We start from the raw sequence: 23,144 nt of genomic DNA on the forward strand, positions 1-23,144 counted from the left end.
CATATATACATATAAAAGCCACTGTACTGTAATCTCCACGGTGACTGCCTCGCATTGCAGAATTCCAATGACCTCACCGCTCCTCTCACTTTCTCTCTCATATACTTCCCCCAAGGTTCGTTTTTTTTTTTTACAAAATTACTAGGCTCCCTTTCCTACAGAGGCATTCCACCGCCTTTATCAAGTTATTCCCCTTTCTATCTCGAGGCAATCTTATTCACTCGAGCATTTATCTTAAGTATCCATAATGGCCCATTGGCCTATCAAGATTTCTCCTTAATTTACATAATTTCCGCTCTCTCTCTCTCTCTCTCTCTCTCTCTCTCTCTCTCTCTCTCTCTCTCTCTCTCTCTCTCTCTCTCTCTCTGTGTTAGATAACAATCAAAATCTCAAACAGTCACAGACCTAATAACTATACAAAATACTGAATTTCAAACTTTTCCAACGTAAGTAATCGAAATAACACAGATGAACTTTAATGTTTGATCACAAGAAAAATGAAAATTCAATTGTTTACTTAAGCACGAAACTAAGGGATAAGAGACTTCAGTGAATACTGAGCAAGTCTCTAGATTTCCAACTGGTTTTAAGATGTCTACATTGATTTTATGGATCTCATAACTCTCTCTCTCTCTCTCTCTCTCTCTCTCTCTCTCTCTCTCTCTCTCTCTCTCTCTCTCTCACGTAATGTCAACACCGCTATAAACATAAGTATACAAAAAAGTAAATAGCATATGTTTCCAATCTAAATAAATTTTCTCAATATTGAAACAGTGAAAAGCAGTGTTCATTCAATGAATTTTGAACAGCAATCCTCAACATCACTTAGTACCTCCTACCTAATTTGAATATGTCTAAATTGTTTTCTTCGTGGTCTTTGTATGCATCCTAGGTACTGTAACTTGCATTTGTGGACTTTTAAAATATCTTTATAAGTATTTAAAAAAAATTCATTTGTTAAAATCTAAGATACATCACCTGATATTCTGACATACTGAAAGAGGTTCCCTTTGCAAAGTAAACTTTTGCATCAATGGCCTTAGGACGGGCGTTGTACATGTGACCGTACAAAACCTTCCAAAGTCTCAAGAAAAATATTCTTGTTTGCGAGAATTAAAGCCTTCTTGCCTTTTCTTTTTAGGCTCGATTGTCAACTGCCAGTTAATACATCGTTTTTATGGCTGTTCAAGTCCTGTGGCTGGCTAAAAACGAACGAAAATGAAAAAAGTAACTGGCTAAAAACGAACGAAAATGAAAAAAGTGACTGGCTAAAAACGAACTGAAAATTAAGAATGTAATGCCTACTTTCTATTACATCCCGCCAAATCTTCTCTTACGAACGAACTAAGCGTTTTTTTTTTTTTTTTTTTTTTTTTTTTTTTGCTTATCTATTTATGTGTATCACTCTGTTCAGTTATCATACGTAAGATTTCTATTCATTGGACTCTCGTTTAATAAGTTAAAGGTCTTTTTAGAATATTTAACGGTAAAATAATTATGATTAAGAAAAGGTTAATGACCAAGCAGCTCTTACAGCTTCAAAGTTAGGAATATGCTTGGAGGCAAATGGCAACTAAGAATGACTTCTAAACGGTAGTTTGGATGATGGAAGTAAGGATGTCGATTTGGTAGTAAATGAAATGCATGGGCGTAAAAGGCCCAATCAATTAAAATCTCTATAATAAATTGAAACCGATTCGAATAGCTTTAATTAAGCCACTGACAACATTTGCCGAACATTGCAATGAACTGTAAGGTTCTAATCGTACTCTCAACAGTAGTCAATGTGGAATTGCATAAATGAGTAATTTCTTTTCTTTAATATGATCATTTTGTCTCTACGATTAACTTCAGAAAAGAGAGAGAGAGAGAGAGAGAGAGAGAGAGAGAGAGAGAGAGAGAGAGAGAGAGAGAGAGAGAGAGAGAGAGAGCACCAAAGTATGACTTTGTAAAGTTTGCTCCTAAAACGAGAAGACCTTTTATTGACTCCGCCAGTCATTCTTTCATGACCTGAGGTGACCCACACTCATAAATCTAAAACTGTAACAAATGACTGCGTGAGAGCTGAGAAAACGATCATATATCACTTTACCGGGTGTCAAGTTTCGCATCCACACCAGATAACTTTCTTACACCAACTCTGAATTCGGCGGAACAAAACGGCTTACAAAACGTGAACATAGATTCACGTCGGCAGTATCAAAGGAAAGAGGACACGGCAATTCGTTCACCTTTTACGTCGGAATCTACTTAATAATAAAGAGAGGGAACCGCGTGATTTGTAGTGCAACACGTACAATCAATTTCGACACGCACATGGATATATACATACAGCACAAGAACGCTTACCAAATACTTAATATTAGGATACAGGTGGGTATCTACACATCTACCCCTGTTCTCTTGGACTAAGCATTCCAAGTCGAGGATTTTATGGTCGCTATTAAGAATCTTACCGAAAATAAAAACTTCTAACTTTATTCTATGAATGGTAAATAGACGATAGGTGAATGGAGGTAAATGCAACTAAAGGTTTCCTATATGGTACGCTACAATATTTTAATAAACATTTTAATAATTAAAATAACAAAAAAAATTTTAATAGTTAAAATAACACAAAAGGTCAAGTTCTGTAAATTAAAAAAAAACTTCGAAATGATGCCGAGAATTAATGGATACCAATATCAATTTGTCACCTCCTCTCTCTCTCTCTCTCTCTCTCTCTCTCTCTCTCTCTCTCTCTCTCTCTCTCTCTCTCTCAAGGTGGTCAGAAATCCTACTGAATTTCGACCTATAAATATGACCTTGACCTCTATAGTCTAGAAAGAAGAGAACGCTACATGATAACACAGGCAAGGAAGCAGATAGAAGGAATTACCGAAAACATCATGGATCTAAAAATATCAGAAAAAGCAAGCAGAGGTAGATTAATAGTGCCCAAAACTATACCAGGAAAACTAAGGAAAACACATAGGACATTAATCCACTACGCACCAGCATCGATAATCAGCGTCTATTCAATGCGTTGCCAGCTCACCTGAGGAACATATAAGGAGTGAGCGCAAATGTGTTTAAGAATAAGCTCGACAAATATCTAAGCTGCATCCCAAGACCATCCAAGGTTGGAAGATGCAAAATATACCGGAAGATGCATTAGCAATTCTCTGATAGACAGAAGTGCCTGACACTGAGGGACCTGGAGCAACCCGAACGAGCTGTAAGGAATCCGCCATATTATATGCTAAATCCTAATCACCCAAAAACATTCTAAACGAAGCTTGAAGTCTACTCGTACCTCCAAATGTTAGAACGGATAACAAAGATATGGGAAACGAAAAAAGAAAACGATAGAACTAATAATAAAAACCTATACAACAACAAGTTCCCAACACAGACTAGACTTGAGAAGCCTAAAAAGCAAACCGGACACATTTACCACCGTAATAAAAGAATCGAAGAAAGAGAACGCATCTTCAAGGGAAAGGAAACGATGTGACAGGTTAAAAACGAACGAAAAATTAACGAGGTGACTGTCTAAAAACGAACGGAAAATTAAGAAAGCGACTGGCTAAAAACTACGTGGATTTTATGATAAGAGATGCAGACAGCAGGCGCTGACACACGATAAATACCTTTGCATAAGGGGATACACAATCCCCCAGCGTGCTCAAGTAACAAATTTAAAAATGCAAAATAACTGATGGCGGAAGATGTTGATACGAACATAAATTGAAAGAATCAAGAGCGCACAAGAAATACAAGGAATACTTTGACTGAAATTGTGGCTGCAAGGTTGAAGGAACAACTGTGACTTTTTTTAAGGAAATCCAATTTTTTTTTAAGTAAATTGTATTTCTCTTAACTATACAAACCTGAGGTCCTTTACATTAGGAATTACTTTCAGCGCAGGCTGGAATTCGGCCATTGAAGTTTAAACAAGGTAGTCAGGCACTAACTACTGTCCGCTAGACGGGAGTCCCCCCCCACTGGATGCAAACATTCCATTTTGCTTTAGGCCCAGGAGCAGATTGAGGGGTGGCATGAGGTGGGCATTAATGTAAAGGACCTCAGGGGTTTGTATTGTTATGAAAAATACAATTTACTTTTAAAAATTGTGATTTGTTCCTACATGTTCTACAAACCATTGGTCCTTTACATTAGGAAGACTCACTGATTGGAGGGAGAAATCTGAGTGAGTTCCGTGAGTGAGTTATGGGAACTGCGTGACCAATGGCCAGACCTCTGGACCATTTCATAAGAGGGAGGCGAGTGTAGCCTCTAATTGAAAAACAATCAAGAACCTTTGCAGTCGGTGACAGATGAGAGAAAATAGAATGGAGCTCTGTATATATAGCTTACCTGCATCAGCCGCCAGTTCCAGGCATCAGCCGCCAGTTCCAGAGTGTGACGACATCGACGTTCTGCCCACAGGAAGAGAGAAGAATGAAAAGGGGGAACAGAGAAGGCCAGTCACTCTCATTCACACAGTTCACAAAGACGAGATGCAACCTTGTCCAGTTAATGGAGCTGGGTAAGCTACACAACTTGGTGAGCAGCCACCACAGATCCAAAGGAAAAGGTGTCCAAGGACCTATGGGCTATAGCCCCAAGGTCGATGGATGTGAAGCTGGTCTGGTTAGCCCAAACCCCTCCCTTCAGTATCCATGGAACAGACAAGTTCTTGTGGAATGCAAGGGTAGAAAATACCCCTGACTTTGTGAGCTCTCGGGCAAAAGGTGCTGGTGTCATCTCTCCCTTCGGAGGAGTATGCTTTCCTGATTGCCTTACAAAGCCAGAATGAAATAGTGTTTTTCCCTGGGGGAAGGGAGATTGAAAGGGGTGTGGTAGCACTCCCTTCGGGGGAGCAAAAAGAAGGCTGGGTATTTCTTCACGCCCATTTTGAAGGAAGGGGCTTCTTGGGAGCAGAGGAAGAGCTAGCTTGGCTCGTAGGCCTAGCCACAGTTGGTTCAGAAGGCCCTGAGGTCTTTGCAACTGCCTGGTCGACAAGACTGTCACTGTCTTCAGTTCTCCCCTTGTCTACCGCAGCGTCTACCATCTCTAGGAAAGAGAGAGGTAGAACCCAGCAATGGTCCATTCCTCAAGACCAATGCAGGCTCTGGACCAAAGGACCTGGTAACACGATTCAAAACAGTGTCCCTCCTCCTGAGTGCCAGCTTCGCCCACAGGTTCACAGTCTGGTAGGCTAGGTAGGTGATTGCTCTACCTCCAGACTGAGAGTCTCCCTAAAGTAAAGTCTTCCCCAGGGACTATAGCCCCTGAGGAAACATTGAGTTTGGAAACTGTTAGTGACCACAGATCCAACCAGGAGACCACCTGAAGGCTGCCATAACGGTAGCTTCCAGGTTCGCTGCCTCTTTTTGCATGAACCAAACATTCTCCGCAAGAAGATACTGCAGCGCCAAGCCAGGAATTAAACGAACCAGATGCGGTCTACCTGTTTGGTCAGCAGAGATCCCTCCAAGGGCGTATAAAAGCAGTTTTGTTGAGGTAAAGGAGGGGGAAGTATCTTGACCGAACAGTTAGCCTTGAGTGAATTCTCTTGTCCCGAGACTAGATTATTCACCAGACAAGGAGGACCAGGGTTCCTTCTTAGGACCTCAAAGACTAACTGCAAGGCGGTCAGTGGACACAACCTAGGCCACTGTGCTGACAAATCAGTGCAATGGCCTCAGGGAATGTCCTCTGAATGTCAGGGGTGTTCGCATCCTGAGGAGAAGGACCCTTGAGTCCTTCTAGGATGCATTCCTCCCTAGACCTTCTGGCGATGAACTTCTCCGGGCTCCCTAGGACCTTCCTAAACCACCGAAGCATATGACCTCCCAGGTCCTAAGACCGTGCCAAGAATGCATGCTCTTGTGACCAAACCCTGGGGAGACCCTGCCCCAGCATTCCCCCTGGTTGCCTCGCCCCTCAGGTGAGGAAGATTGGGCTCTCCCACTCACTCTGCTAGCAGAACCAACAGGAATTGAACTGTGAATGATGACCAACCTGCGCTGGTGATCGGTTTGCAAGTCTTGGAGAGCGTTCTCGCCTTGGAGAAATGCTTCCCCGAGGCACAGTATGGTGCTCCTTCATGGCAAAAGAAACGCTAGCCACCACCGAGAGTGGTTGGTCACACGAACGCGACTGTCGCCTGGGTGGAGATTAGCATGCACCTGACTGGTGAGAGCATGTGTCGTCCTCAAAATGCCTCCCAATACTCGTTCAGGCCGAAAACTCTTGGAAGGACTGAATGGGGGACCTCCTACCGGTCTCACCACATGCATGGTCCCACAGGACCATCACATCAACCACAGGCACCGAGCGATTACCGGTAAGGTGTGCACGTGTGCAACTCACTCCTTTCTTCCGCTTTGTGCTGAAGTCGTGATGTTGAGTGGACTTGAGTCACCAACTCTAGAAATCCCGTGATGAGATTTTCTGTGGGGGGGGGGGGGGGGGGGGGGGAGGAGAGGAGGAGAGAGACCACCTCCTTTCCTCAGCAGGAAAACCTTGGAAATCGAAGAGGAGGAGGCAGCAGATGACGACAATGAAGATGACGAGGAAGGACAAGACACTTTACACTTTTTTTTGAGCTTCTTCGTCAGCTTCTCCAGTATGGCGGTCAGGTCAGGTCTCACATCCAAGGTGCCACTGGGGCAGACACTGTAATGGCAGGCCAAGGGGCAGAAGGCACAGGAGCAGCAGCTACACAGTCAGGGACTGGGACAGAAGCAGGCACAGATACAGATGATACAGGCTGGAAGGCTACTGGAGGAGGATCCAAGGGAGATGGTACCCAGGAAGGCTCAGGGACATAAGTGCCTGGGGGAGACACCACAGCATAACCTGGAAGAGGGGGTAGAAATGTATCTACCTTCGGAGGATGTGGTACAGTACCCACCATTACAGAAGGGGTCATGCTTGTGACGTGCTGGGTATATACCCAATGGGTAGGTGCCATATACCCTGGAACAGAAACAGTGATTGTAGACATTGTCACAGCCATGTCAAAGGGGCAGACGAGAAGTGTGCCACGAGCCCCTGGATAGATGGCACACCAGGTAACCCGAGCTTAACCCACGCCTGCTGCAAATCCCCAATCACTGAAGCCACCATACCTGGAGAAGCAAAAGTCGAGTTAGAGGAAGGAGTCTCCACTCACTTCAAAGGGGAAGGATCCCATTCGGAGCGAGCCAAGCCCCTAAATACAACCATTCCCTACCATCCACCCCCTTCCCCCCTTCTTCGTGCGACGAATCGAAGGAAGAAGTGGAAGGGGAGATTTCCCTGAAGTGAGAAAGCTTACAAGGAGGGAGAAACAACGACAAAGGATTGGTCCAACCACAGGAGTCGTTGGGGGCGTGTAGCCCTCAGATAATGCCCTAGACGCCTTTCCCTGAGACTGCTTCCTACCCTCACACCTGCTCCACTCCTCTGACGACCAGGAGGCACATACCCTACAAGTCTGGCTTCTAGTACACTCACGGCCCCCACATTTTACACACAAGGTGTGAGGATCAATCTCTAGGGAAAACCTAAAACTCCCACACTTCTTGCCTCCAATTCCCGTCCATATACTCTAGGAAAAGGAGGGACACTTAGGCTTATCCAAGTTATGGGTCTGCATGTTACAAAGCCAAAATAATAAACAAACAAACCACACACAAAATGAATACAATTGAAAAAAGGAAAGATCTCACCGGGAAAGTGAAAAACATCAACAGCACAATGGGCAGAGAGCAAAAAAGCACCTCTGATCACCATAGTGCAGTAGCTGGAAGCAAAGTTGAATGTTTACATCCAGGTGGGTAAGACTCCCGACTAACAGACAGTAGTTACTGCCTAACTATCTTGTTTGAACTTCAACGGCCTAATTCCAGCCTACACTGAAAATGATTCCTAATGTAAAGGACCAAGGGTTTGTATAACGTGAAGGAACAAACTATGATAAATAAGCAAGATTCACATAATATTTCCAAGGGGACATGCCTGCATAATAAAAGTTCCAGTACCTTTATTTTTTTTTCTAGCAATACCCATACCTAGCTTTATTTGCATCAAGTATAGTTATTAACATAAGAAATCATCTGACTTATCCTCATTTTCACTCCAATCATTTTAACTGAACATTATGGATAAAAGATACAAGTATGTACTTTGAGACACCAAGAAGCAGCAAGAAGAGAGAAGATAGAAGCCAAAGATTCCTAACACTGCTGGGCATTGACAACAAACTCGTTTAATTAGACATCCAGCCTGTAACTGGATAGGATCGTTTGAGTACCAGACTCTTAAGCGTAGGAGTCACTCAAAGACTGCTTCTACCAAATTAGAGGACTACAGAGATTAAGGACTTGATGTTCATCACACCAATTCCGATCTCTCTAAAGGTGTGTGTGTGAGAGAGAGAGAGAGAGAGAGAGAGAGAGAGAGAGAGAGAGAGAGAGAGAGAGAGATATGCAATCTACGTATATTCGACAGCTGCATTCACCTAACAACAAGCAATATAAACAACAGGGAAAAGTATAAAATTTTACAAAGCCAATTAATCTTGTATAAGGCTTTGGCTGGAATCACCCCATCCCAGTGACTATATGGAGCTGAAATGCAATACATCAGCATACACTTTTAGACACGAACGTATTTCCCGGTCCTTTTATCACTACCCACTTAACAGTGTCTCTTTGAAAGGGATCATACCCGTGGTTTTTTTTTATCATTATTTACAAAAGTTCTCCTTTTATTCAATCACAAATCAGAGAGTGTGCAGAGTCCGTTAAATTCAAGAGGTACCGTTCGTTCTAGGTGCAAGACTGCAACACACACTAGTCCGGGCCTATACACTTCCAGTGTAACAAGAACACATATTCCCACCTCTGATGGTAGCTAATTTTTCAACCTGTGCTTAGCAAACCAATCAGAAGGGCTGTTCCATTATAAAACTTTACTCTGGACTACTTAAATTTCGCTTGCTAACACTATGCCTCTCACATGATAGAATTCGAAAGAGGAGGAGGAGGAGGAGGAGGAGAGGAGGAGGAGGAGGAGTGTGTGTTCTGTTTTAAGTTCTTGTAGGAACACTTCATTCATATATAGAATAATGTTATGTTTGATTTTCTTTTCACGTTTATTTTATTTTGATTCAGCTCCGAGGTGCTTTAAGTGACTCCTTCACTGAAACCAGCATATTATTTAGAAAAAAAATACAAGATACAAATCATATCTCTATAAGATGAATTGTTATTTTTTTACCACGCTTTCATAAGGGATTAAAATACCATTTAAATACCGGACCACTTCTTCACATTTGTGAGAATGAAAAGATTTTAATTAATGAATAAGTGTTACCAGTGATGACTGCAGACCACTAAATGTATAAATGTATACATAGTTTCTATAGAAACTATATGTGTACATTTAAATAATTTCATAATAGGCATAAGAGCAAACTGCCAGGTGTATTATGCATGACTTAAAAGAGAAAAAAAAGTTAAAACATACTGGTGTTTACTTTATACTCCTAAGTGCACTTCAATGTAGACAACTGTCTTCAAGATTTCTCTCTCCAGATAAACCAAGTAAGTTATTTGGTCTATGCTAAACAATAAAAAGAATGGAGAAGATAAAAATCAAATTCGCAATACAAGATATTATGTTTATGGCAAATAAATTTAAATAAAATAGGTTTTACTAGACTATGCCGGTAAGCAAATCTGCATTTCACTTGTTTTACTTAATCCCAAATTAGCGTTTCATTATGTTAGTGTATATTATATATATATATATATATATATATATATATATATATATATATATATATATATATATATATATATATATATATAATATATATATATATATATATATAAATATATATATATATATAAATATATATATATATTTATATATATCATATTATATAATTACACATTTCTTGGAACACTACATCTATCTACTGTATATATCAACCCTGCGAATCGATCTAAGAACTAGAAATGTGCGGAATATCAACATAGCCTTTCGGGCAGCCTCTGTCAACACATTGCAAACTTGTATCATGACAAGCAGTTTTGTGTCAACACTAATGGCACCTGATTAATCATAAGTTGTGCTGTAACACTGTATCAAATCCAAATTAATGCGCCATGCACAACGTGCTTAACTAGCCATGTCTGAAAAGTTCCCTCTCACAATCTTACGATTACAATCGTTGTTTTTGATTCAGCCAGCAGAATGCCGGCACGGTCTCTTGCTTCATGCACAGCCCGTAAGTATGATTGCAATATACAACAATGTTACGGAATTTAACGCATCTTACGTTCCATTCCTACGCTCCTAATACCGAAATCGCTCCAAGTAAACTTTCATCAAAATACACACAACGTTCTGCATAATCCTAATAACAAACAAATAACTACAACATTGAATTCCTTCGCCGAATGAAACTCTAAACGCGAAAGTATAAAGGTATTCACTGTAGGTACCCTCAACTCCAGAAATTCATTTTGTCAGCCAACATGCGGACGTTTAACGGCGGACGTTTGTAAGACTAACAAGCTGTTTTAAGATCGCCCATTACCGTCCGCTACAACATGTAGCTACAGCACCCCTGGGATTTCTGCACAACATCCAGTTCTAGTTCCTCCTCTATGGCAACTGGAGTCACGTGACACCCCTCTACTCTACCACCCTACCAACGTCCCCCTACCAGCCCCCTTCCACACATACCCGATCCCCAGACGCCTCACGGTTTTCCAAGCCACTCCGAGCTACGTAAGGTCGATAATCCCGTTGATAAAATGCATAACCTCAACTCTCCTGTGTCGACCGCAAACTTGCGATAGACCAGTGGGATATTTCATACTTAATTTACGGCCGCTTTATATGGGTGGCTTGCGATTTAAGGGATAATCATTTTTTAATCCGTTAATCATTAGATTTTTAACCCCCTGCTACGTCGGCTGGATGGCTCCTTGTCCTGACGAACGCCGGTGGATTCATAATGGCACAGAAACGTGCTTCTGTCAATTCAATTTTCACAACCAGACATTATAATAATGAACAAGAGTTTAATTTACACGTTTCAATTAAGTAATACATCACCATTCTACCAATGCAATTCAATTAAATAACTTTCCAGTTGCAAAACATGTCACGTAGTGCAATCGAAACTGCTAAAATTAAATTGACGTACCTTTTTCAGTCTATTGTTCGCAGATCTCCTCTAGCTTCACAGCAACAGCAGCATTCTAAGGAGAAAGTGAAAAGAAAAACGTACGATAAATAGGAATACCTTGACAAGCAACAGCTCGCAATGTACATCACCACATGCGATATTCCATTAAGCAAACAATTATCATTACCCGGTATAATGAACACTAAAATAACTAGATGAAATAAATATAAAATCACGCCATTCACTATAAAGAAAAGTTTAATACGTGACTCAAACCAAAGGTCCAGTCTTCATACCAGTGCACAATTTAAGATCTGGAAAACCAACCGTGACTATATACAGGTTCTCAAACACCAAGATCTATTCCTTAAAACAACGACTTCTCACAGAACTGTTTTGAAATATATACAACACTGTATCTTCAAATAAATAAGCTTTTGGTGGAAAACAATACTTACGTATACTAAATTTAAAAATATACTCCGGTACATGAATAAAATGTTGGGAGATGTCACGCAGAATCAGCTGAAAACTGCTATTGGTATCTGGAAGCCCCAAGAAATGAAGGAAAGATTAAAGGGGAAAACATGCACAGTTCTATTTCTAAAACTAAATTGTTGTATAAATAAAAACATTTCAGTTAAGTATAAAAAAATTCAATATTTTACTAAAAATTCTATGAACTAGTTTTGCCATCTTTACGGTACTTGCAAGTCTATATAGCCATATATAAACACAAAAAGTTCCTTTCTTTATCAAATAATCCTCAAACAAAAATTCAACTCGCCTGTAACTGTTCCGGCTGGTGTGGAATCGTCGAATTTAGATGCTCAAGCCTCAAGAAGACCGTACATACTCCTTTGTAGATTAAAATCACAACGAATCGTAAAATTAAATTTCTAGGAAATACTCCGAAAACGCTTTACTTGCGAGTACATCAACAACCGTCTAAAAACTAAATTTGAATCGACCCTTCATTATCACTGCTTGAAACCAACTCGAAAGGCAGGACAAAATGAAAGATCGTTCATGTCTTCCAGAATGTTGACAGACTGATTGAGTGATGGTATTAGGCATTGTAACATATAAGGTCACTAACGCCGTTATCATTAATCAAAACCACTTTATTAATTTCCTTGGAACACGTGAAACAAAAAAATAGGAGAAGGACAGAGACTGACCTCATTTCGCTCGGTTCACTGCCCTTACCCTAACCTTAATGAGGCACCACTGAAACCCACGAATCAACCCCATTTAGTGCATTCTCCTGAAATTCGTTCAACCACACTAAATTACGCTAAAAGTATATTAAAAGTGCTAAAGGCGAGAGCCAATATTCGTACCTGTTGCGATTTGTATGTTTTTCTGAAGTTGCAAACATAATGAGAGTACAATACTACGTGTAACCTAATAAAACAGGCCAATGCGGTAGATGGCATTCTTCTTTACTTCCAAAACAAGCAAATATCAACACTCACACTCCTGAGACTTTCCAATCATTAATTAGCAAAGGACATTAAATACCAACCGCATACATTTCTAAACATACACGCAATGAATATTTGTGAACTATCAAATGCGTATAAAACAAATAAAACCAACTGCCTTGCAATATTTTAAATTCTTTAAGACAAGCATTTCCATCCATAAATAAAAGATGTCACTTCCTTATTTCCCTCGGACAGAAAAAGAAAGAAAAAAGACGCTCTCTGTCCTTTTATAGAGTCAAGCGGCCATTCTAACGTAACAAAAGCAGATCGCACGCTAACTGGAAAAATCCCGCTCGTATTTCACAATACAAAGCAAAGTAAGTATAAAGCACACAAACAAGCCATCGCAACAAGCAGAAAGCCAAAGGCGGATAACAAGCTCCGTTAAGGAAGTAACGGCTTTTGGCAAGCGAGAATCTAACGAATAGCACAAAAGCGATGATGAAAAGGGACGAAAATAATTTCAAAGCCATGCGCAGCAATTAGGAATGTTTTTGAACAAGGTTCGGAATGTCATATGTTACAAGGAAATCTTGGACTTTTTATAATTTTTCAGTATAAAAATAAAAAAGCGTGCGAGAAGAATCCCTTGAGATCCATGTCTAAAATTCTACAGAAAAAACCTTTACCAACACTACATCCGAGAGGATTTAATATTTATTTTGATACCCCAAGAGACATTAAACATACTGACAACCAATATACCAGTATAAAAGTAAAGTAATTAAATAAGCAGTGTATGGAATGATCCACAGCAATAAAAACTAAAGCCTTTGCTAATATAGAAACAATTTTCGATGTAGTTTTAACAGCCTCCGTTATATGCCTGAAAATAAAAACATTTTACGCACTGGATACAGCGTGAACCCTTCCTCATATGGATATTGTTACGAAAAGTCACACAAACAAAACATGAATTAAATCCTAAGTACATTAACATACCTCCGATATTGTCCCAGTCTTGGTTCAAGAGTCCTATGCACGATCCACTTACCTTTCTGGAAGGGGACCAACCTGAAAAAAAGTGAAAAATACATGAGCATTTGAGAGAGAAAATTCTCTTTACCAGTTCTATGTAACTTACTGCAATCTCAGATGAAATAAAAAAAAATAGGTCCACTTTTGTTTAACCAACTGCAATTCTATGAAAATACAATATACATGAGCAGATGTAATTTCAAATTGCAGACAGTAGTAAAGGGGAAAAGAGCTTTCTAATTTAGAAACATCGCCAGGTATACATATACACACACTATATTGTATACAAATATATTGTAATAATTATCTGTAAATAATTATGTGACTTTTAGAGTAAATGTATGTTTGTTTTGGCCAAGAAAAGTTCATTTTGGTTTCTTTCCACAATGGGATATTTTTGTAGTTTTAATGGTATCACACCCTTTATTTTTTTGTTTGTAAATGGTAGTTTGCGAGTAATCTCTATTGGTAACCTTTCACGTCTAGCTCCCCTAGCTGTACTGGGGTTTGCAGGGAAGTTCTGTATTCAGCTCTTCTGGATTACAAAGACACACACTCTCTCTCTCTTATACTTTTGGAGGTACTTAGTTACTTGTAAAGGAGCTTTGTAACACATTACTTAGTCAACACTGAAGTGTTTTTCTCCTGCTTATGGGCGCCTTCAACCTGAGGTCTCGTGTATGAGACTCCTGTCTCACCTGTCAGTGCCTTGGGGAAAGCACTCCCAGCTGCCTCGCCTCTCTGCAGCTAGTTGTGCTTGGTCGTCTGACTACTATTTAGCCGGTGTGGGAGGCATTCCTTGCGCCACTTCAGTCTGTGACCTCGTGTATGGCGCCCCATCCTTCCCCTCTGCTACTCTTTTGGTGCCTTATTGCGAATTTGCGATGCCTTTCTGCGCCCCCCTCCCCCCTCTCTCTTCTTTAGCTTACGCCAGCCGCGCTGCCTCCAGAGTCGTTACTCCGTCTGATGATTATCCTACCGTTGCCTTGGTAAAGACTTACTCACCTTCCTATTATTATGTGCACGTACCTGGCGCGTGTCACAGGGCACCTGGCTTTTTCTTTGTTGACAGGTCAGTAATTCAGCAATTTCGTGCGGATACTGGAAAGCGTGTGATTCCTTAAAATTTTTCTATTTGTTACGGGTGACGGATTTTTGTACTCATTTCTTCGAATGTTAAGTTTCATGATCACTGAATACTAAGTGCCCTTATTTTTTGCCCGAGTTAACATTTTGGTGAGCTTCATCTTGTAGTGTTTGTGATATATTAATTTTGAAAACTGTATTTTAACTCCCGTCTTGTATACCATTTGGGTCGGGGGTTGTTTCACAGGTGGTTCCACCCTCTGGATATCAGTTCATTCATTGAGCCTCCGGTCACTTTAGAGGATAAAAGGATCTTAAAGATAACTAAATTTAACGACAAAAAGAATCATTACAATATGTATGGTTCCACATGCATTTTTAATAGCCTAAATAAGCATTGGGAGCATCTTCCTCTTCTACCTCGAGCTTCACCAACACTACATTGGTGATCGGCCTGTTAGATTATTTAACAACGTGGGAACCTCTTCAACCACCTCCTCAAATCTGACTATTTTTCAACAGCCTCACTGATATCCTTGGAAATTTTCTCTACAGGAGGGAAGCTTCAAATCTTGAACATATTCCTTCTATCAGATGGAGTTCGACATGAAATGCTGAACTTGATTCTAAGCATCAATGATGAAATATAATGCATTTTCAACACAGAAATTCCTCCAGTAGTACCGTGGTGCTGTTACTTAACAACACCACTAAGTGCCTCAAAATCAAATCCCAAAACTCTCGGGAGGCTAGAAAAGGCTGCCTTGAGTTTCAGGATCTACCGTGGAAATGCAAAAATACCCTCTAAAAATAAATGGCTTATAACTGCACAAACAGGGAAAACATTAAGAGACTAGTCCAAACTCATCATACATCAATCTTAAGGACCTTGGACATCAATATCGCTTGCCCAATGGGATCATATGATAGGAAATGTTGGGAGGCAAAGTCAACGCCTCAGTGTTGGGGCACCAGTCTTCTATGGTTCTGAAGTGAGTCAGATCATTATCTGTAAGGTTGTGGTACCATACTAGATGTTATTCCACTTGGTATACAGCACAAGGGCTGATGTAACAAACTAACAATATAGTCATGGTTGATAGCTGCTATCAATCAGAATTCCTTCAGTGACCAGGGTTTCATTGGGGTGGTAAATGGAGAGAACTACCAGCTTCAGAGTTGCCTCAGACCAGGATGTTGTGCAATCCTCTGATCACAGATGACTAAAGTCTTGTTAGACCATCGTTTACTAGACGCTTTTCATTTTAACTACCAACATTATGACCCAATGCTTCAAGTCTCCAGCAATATCTTCATAGCCTCCTTGTCAGCATTGACAGTTTCTTCCAATGTCATGACAAAGAGAACAAGTTCGTTTCTTACAAGCCCTCTAGTCACCTACAACTCAACAAATGATATAGTTTTAAATATCATCTGTAAGGCTCCACAGGCGCAACTCAATTTCATATCCCTGGTCATGTGACCTTAGCAACAGACACTCTTACCTGTTACAACGATGGGCTCCTTCTGAAGAAGTGTCAATGCTTTTGACTGCACGAGTACCTTCACAATGCTGCTGGCACTTTAAATTTGATGCTACAATGCACAATGACCAATTTTTCCTCAATAGCTCATCCCTTGGGCCTGGAAGCTTCACCATAGAAACTTACATTTAGCTGAGGAGACATGTCAAAAAACATTAACAATTCTATTAAATCTATAAAATTTCTGTGGTCACTTATACATAGTAGTGCAAATCATATTTACAGAGCATTTAATTTTTAAGTTTTTCTCATAAAACAAAGATGTACAGGTAAAAATGTACATAAACATGAGTACATTTTTAAAAAATGAATTACCCTTAACACCTGGACAAGGTCAATTCAGGTTACAATAGCCCATTCGGGGAACAATAGCCCATTTTAGAGATGCATTCTTAACAGTGTCATTCATTACCTAATGACTATTTCCATGTTAAAATGCAGCTGTTAACAGATAATCCTAGAATCCGGTACACCGAGAAAATCTTATTTCAATTTCGCTTAATTTTATAGTTCTGATAAAACTGAATAAAAGGCTATGGAGGATACCAGTCAAAATAAGGAAATGTAAATATTATGAAGCCATTTGGTAAATAACTCCAATATGAGCTCCAAATGTATCCAAAAACCAACAGTGGTTTGACACATGACTGTCACTGCACAACCATACCTGGAGGTGTGGAGGCACTATTGCATTTACTGTACGTCCCCCCTGATAGGTAAAAATCATAGCTCCTGAGTACATTCATCATTATGAAAATTACTGGGAATATTTATGCAAAGAGTGCTGAATATTTATTGCTTGTAACATAATCTTCTGCATGTGTATTAAGAATTTTTTATCTTAAATTGTCAGTATTAAACTGTTATCGAATTGTGGAAATTTCTATACTTCTGCAATGGCTAAGTAGCAAAAATTCGTGCTTATTCATAATTCATGAAGTGTCACTCTGCTTTTCACTGAAATTCACAAAAAATTTCTTGTACAAAATGTGTCCCATGAAGTACAGACTTATCACATTAAAAAAAAAAATATTGTTTCTACTTATTACCATAAAAATGTACATATTGGACTTGAGACTTGATTGTAAGAGTTCTCAAATTGGACAAAAAAAATTCTACACTGAACATAGTTTTCATATCATGCTTATTCTACTCATGCCTATATTTTTTTTTATTATACCACTGGTAAGTAGTCCAACTCCCTCCTATAATTCATCCAGTATTATTCCACTAAGTCCATATATAATATGTACTAAACCTATCAAATGCATATTTTGTCAATTATGGGGAGCAGTACAGTTACAATCTTGGATTACTGTATTCAATGCTCAATGTACTGGATGGGTGTTGCAACTCCTCCTACCAGCTTTAAAAAGAAATTATAGCACTATCAAAACTTGGGGCATATGACAAATAAAAGTGCAGTAAGTCTCAATGGTGCACTTTAATTGTTAACTGGAAGACTATCAACACTTTGTGTTGCACATCTGCAGGAATGTTTTGAAACAAAAATCCTTACACGAGTTTGACTTTGTATACATTACAACTCACACGAAAAGGTAACTGTACTCAAAAAACCTTTAATGCATGCAATGAACGTACGTACGAGTTATATAGGTGTTGGTGTTGGTGAAGGGGGTACTCTCTTGGCCAGCAAAGGCATGGTGCTCTTGGTTATGACAGACTTGGGGTTTAGGTTAGGTTACATCCCTATGAGCACTACTGGCATAATATTAACGCAAGGTTAAGGAGGTCTGGGAGGGTGAAACCCTAACGGTCAGGTAGGATAAGCATAAGAGAGCTAGACTGAGATGTATCTCTTTAAATAATGTATGCAATGTTTTATGCAAAGTTGAAAGGAATCCAAAAGGCTAATCCCTTGGCAGATGGGTTGTTGCACCTTATAGTTTTGATTAGGTTAGTAAGTACTGGTTACTTTAAATCAATGCTCAGATAGTTTAACATGTTTATTATTGTTAAATAAATGCAAAGTGGCAGAAACTCAGGAAAACAGTCCAGTTCAGAAAATTACTTACCATACAGAAGAATAGAAAGCAACAGATGAAAGACAGAAATAGTATTAAATGACAAAGAAAATAAATAGGCTAACCAAGTATTTCTAACAGTTCTTCACTTTTAGCCTAAACCATTCACAAACAATGATTTGTAACCATGACAATGAAGCATAGGGTGTCTTCCCCCACCCTTAAATCACTTCCCATTATGGTCCCCCATAATTGTGGGATTAAGGTAGGGATGGGGTTAGTGTACCCAACCACTAATTTGCTACTGAAATAAACAGGGGTGGGGTCAAGTGTATCTAATACATTCAAAGAACACATTAAAAATAGGAAAATCAGAATTTAAACTCTGGAATGTGATTATGTATAGTTTATCAAAGTAAAATTTAACCATTTGCAGGTTACCCAACCCAGCATCACACATTCCCATGTCTCCCATTCTGAATGGAGATAAACAAAATTAAGTCTGACTGGAAGAGATATCAAAATAATCTTAGAATCTGAGTAGGCTGGAGGAGCTAGGGGCTGGCTACACAAGTAACTAAGGTATGTAGTCAAACAATGTTCTTTTATGTTAATGACACCTTAGGCTATGACCAGCCTTGAGGTTTTTGACTCACTATAATAGAATTTATGTTAATGACAGCTTAGGCTATGACCAGTTGGGAGGTTTTTGTACTACTATATAGAACTTATGGTATGACCGGTGGGCTGGCGAGCAAAGCAAGCCCTATCAGCTGGGGGTTGGGGGGCCCCAGTAAGGCTCCCTGAAATTTTCTTATAATTTGTGTGCATTTTGCAGCATTTTGACGCCATAGTATAAGAGCTGTACGTATTCATTGGAGTGAAGTTTACTCTATTAGTATTATTACTTCAAAAGCTAGGGGGACAAACAAAGTCTTGCTGGGGATCTGTGTCTTGAGGGGGCCAAATGCCCTCAGCCCCCCAAAATGACACCCCTGCCCAGTTAGGCAGGATCTGGCAACCTACATACGGTTAGCCTAGGTCAGGTGAAGATTAATTCTCGATATTCATTCATGTTATACAGTACTAAATGACCATACACCACATAATGTCTCAGTTAGGAGGGGGTGAAGGGTGTTCTGTTACCTTATACATCCTTGATTTCTAATGAATTTCGTTTTCTGAACACAAAAGGTTCCCATTGTTGTAATGGCTCAACCTAGCACTTCAGACCAAAACCAATGCATTTATCAAAATACCTACTAGTGTTAAAAACTACCAGACATTAATAAATTGATTACTTTTTTTAAATTTTTAATAGTTTTGACATGTGAAACCAATCTATAAATACCTAGTAGGTATGTCCATTTAATAAATTAACATAAACAATGGAGAAAAAACAACTCGTACTTTTACCATACGCAAATAGTTAGGCCTAGGATATTTTTCGGAACTAGGCTAATACACAGCAAAACAAATATTCCTTCTCTATACATAGGCAACCTACGCAAAAGCTTAATAACCGAGAAACAAATTTGGTTAATCAAATTACGACTTATAAGGTAAAACAATCAAGATCACCCCCTAAACCATAGCCTAGCTACCTAATATGGCAAAATTGCAACCAATGAACACCCCCAGGTTAAGTTCGTATTAGTAGGTATTACTAGATTCTTTTGGTATCTTAGCCTATCATTTCCTGGCCATTTTTGCATTAAATGCAAAATGGTTAGCCGGAGTCTTCCAAAAAAATTAACTTAGTTTACAAGTAAATTCTCAACATAGGCCTGTGCAAACAACCGTGATAACATTTTGTTGGTGCCAATACTAGGTAGTAGTACTGATACTAGACCAAAGTGTAAACCCAACTATTTCATTTACATAGGAGTAAGCTAAATGAAAAGCATAATTTTTTATGTCAATTACGGTTAGCAACAACGGCATCTGACAAGGTTACTATTAACGCGCAGTCAAGTTTGAGGACGCCGACAAAATATCAAGGTTGAAATTTACCTTCCATGGAAGATGAAGTTGTTCAGCCTAATCCACTTGCCTAACTCGCTTAGCATTTACAAACTTCATATCCACCTCAACACAGTTCAGAAACGCAAATTCTTTACCGAATCACAATTTACAAAATGCTGGAACTTAAAATACGATGCACTTAACGTATGGATGAATCACGTAAACTTCGACAAGTACACTACAGTAATGCTAAAAGACACACGTCACTTTATCAGACTAGGTATATACTGAAGGAAGGAAGATAGCCGGTAGGCTCAAAATACGAATGTTAATATACTAGTTGCCAACTCCAATGTGAACACAATAGTTTGACCATCCAGTGTTCAGATGGCGTTGTAGGTATATCGCATGTCGTCTGTTTGTTTATATTTGGAATTTGACAGTTGACACAAACGAAATCACGGCGCCAACTGTGAATAAGTCACACAAGTGTGTTGTTTGCAATAAGCGAAAAGAAACTGATCCTCATTGGTGTTTCACAGACTCCCTAAGTATAAAGAACGGTGAGTACTAACAGTATAATACATTAAATATGTGCTACCAATCAGTAAGCCCCACTGATATTGGAAATAAGATTAAGGCAAGGCATCCGTAGTACATTTTTTTGTTTCAAACTTTTATTTTTTTAAGTTTACTGAGTAACTTTATGACTTCATCATACTCAAACCACCAACCAAGCAGTGCTGTGCCAATTCAGGAGTGTTAAAAGAATAAAAAAAAAAAAATGTTGGTTTAGAGAGTAAAAGTATTCAAGGTATGTCAATGATAGTATAGCCTACAGGGTTAGAAAAAAAACCTACCAAATTCCTAGCCTAACCAAAACTGATTAGTATCACAGCAAACATGCCGATAGATGTCCAAAGGTTAGACAGATTTAGTATCGGTGATGATCCAAAATCAGTGGGTAAAAGATCGAAAAAGTGGAGAAGCAGCTTCCAAATTTATTTAGAAGCACTAGGGAAAATGGATAAAAAGCAGCAGAAACCATTGTTACTTCATATTGCTGGTTTAGATGTTCAGGAAGTTTACAGAAAACAATTGAATGGCTCACAAATCCATTTGCTCCTCAAGCAAATATGTACTCTGAATGTTATCAGCTCATCGAAGCCTCACAGGAATCAGGTGAGACAGTAGATTCATTTGTGACTAGGTTAAGGAAATTAGCTTCAACTTGTAAATTTGGAGATCTAGACCAGAGGTTAATAGAGCAAATTATAGTAAAGACTAACTCTCAAGAGCTTAGGAAGACATTGCTACAAGAAAAGAAGCTAACCTTGCAGAAAGTTCTAGAAATAGCAAGAGTGCATATTTCCCAAGTCTAAACAAGTAGCCGAGTCGTCACAGCCAAAGAAATACGTTTGACTGTAGCTCCGAGAGTAGCCATAGGATTTTTTCAAAAATAATCTCAATGTGATTCCCACAAAAAGTTATCTTACATTGCTTAACCTAACCTAACCCAGCCTAACCTAACTTTTAAAGTGATGCGTTCAAGAGTGATTGGATTTTCTCTGCAACATGCTATAAGTCATAACTATAGCATAGTAGAATGTTTTTATGCATGCTGGTGAGGGCATAACATATGTTCACCTAGATGCTTGATATGGACGAACCTCATCCAAATTCAGGAGTTGAGGCCAAAAACCTCACGACAACTAAATTCAAGCTATCGTGTGTGCAGCAGGCACACACGAAAAATTACCTTCATCCAGCTTCTGACAAACTTTGCCACAATGCCTGCCCATATCAACATGTAGAAGTTATGTGTTATCTATTTTATTTATGTGTTTAGTCATTACAATATTATCAACTGATTTTTTTATCAGCGAGACATTTTTCTACATAAAAAGCCTGCATCTATTGCACATTGCAGGTTCTACTAGCTGCACCAGATCAGATGTTGACCCTATAAAGACCAGTGAGTTATTGAAAAATGCTGATTTAATTGTAGCCATATAAAGCTTAGATGCCTTTTTACACGTGGGTATGCTACAAAGGAAAATGAAAGGTTGGTATACTGGCAAGCACTTTTGCCGTACTGTATTCTGATAGCAGAGTAAAGTACACAGAAAGCACTTGCCGGTATTCTCACCTTTCATTTTCCTTCATGGCATTCTTTGTTTTATCCTATTTATATTTTTTTCCATGTGCAATTTTGGATATATCTATTCATATATGTATGTATGTCTTTAATAATTTATATAACTGCAGTACATAATTTAGTAAAATGATTTTTGTGTGTATATTTTTGTGTATATATTTATTTACATATATTTTGTATAGTGCACTTATTGTTGAAATACGTATTTTCAGATACATCAATAGATTTACACCACCAAACAAATTATACATCAAACTGGTTACTGACTTATCCACACAAGAATTTGCACAACCTTGAATATGGTGTGTATCTGATGTGCAGTTTGTATATGTTTAGATTTTCTGAAATGGTAAGTGCATCACAATTATTCTAAATATAGTTAATCTTGTAGGTACCATTCCTACTCTGGAGAATAGATCATCTGAGATAAGAGCTTCATCCTTGAAACATGGTAAATGGTCTATGCTTTTGATAGATATTACAGTTTTGCTTTTACTAACTAGAATTCATATAGTAGGTAAAGATTGACCTTTAAGATTTTGCTATATTATGCTACATATATATTCACTTGTCTTCGGTGCAAAAGTGTTAGAGTAATAGTTGTATTATGGCTATAGGGTTCATCTATCAACTGACCAGGGAAAATAACAAAGAAGATTGAAAATATTGAATTAAGTGAAAATGTTCAATCAGATATTGGTAAGATAATTTTGTTTAGTATTGTTTTTGTATATATTTATGCATAAAATACTTATGATT

At 38.9% G+C, this 23,144-nt stretch overlaps 2 protein-coding genes and 1 long non-coding RNA gene across 4 annotated transcripts in view; 1 reads left to right on the forward strand and 2 right to left on the reverse strand.

Annotated features, from left to right (window-relative positions):
* The window catches only part of LOC135206674 (netrin receptor UNC5B-b-like), a 429,533-nt gene extending 409,040 nt beyond the window's left edge, over positions 1-20,493 (reverse strand). Inside the window, exons 1-2 of one of the 2 annotated variants that reach the window (XM_064238058.1) lie at positions 20,276-20,493; positions 13,664-13,683 (exon numbers count right to left, since the gene is read on the reverse strand). The gene's annotated coding sequence lies outside the window, so the exon portion shown is untranslated. Of the gene's footprint in view, positions 1-11,197; positions 11,253-11,637; positions 13,599-13,663; positions 13,684-20,275 lie in introns of those variants that run through there. The other variant, XM_064238057.1, reaches the window with a different exon arrangement.
* LOC135206780 (cellulose-complementing protein-like) lies at positions 6,638-7,009 on the reverse strand. The gene has a single exon (XM_064238274.1). The coding sequence runs from the start codon at positions 7,007-7,009 to the stop codon at positions 6,638-6,640; it is 372 nt and encodes a 123-aa protein (XP_064094344.1).
* A 176-nt stretch (positions 20,494-20,669) lies between the features above and the next one.
* Positions 20,670-22,789, forward strand: LOC135206476 (uncharacterized). The gene is made up of 3 exons (XR_010312748.1): positions 20,670-20,790; positions 22,158-22,202; positions 22,598-22,789. It is a non-coding gene; the product is annotated as an uncharacterized LOC135206476 (long non-coding RNA).
* Positions 22,790-23,144: the final 355 nt, after the last annotated feature.

This window comes from Macrobrachium nipponense, chromosome 31 (genome assembly GCF_015104395.2).
Source record: "Macrobrachium nipponense isolate FS-2020 chromosome 31, ASM1510439v2, whole genome shotgun sequence".
Classification (NCBI taxonomy): Eukaryota; Metazoa; Arthropoda; class Malacostraca; order Decapoda; family Palaemonidae; genus Macrobrachium; species Macrobrachium nipponense.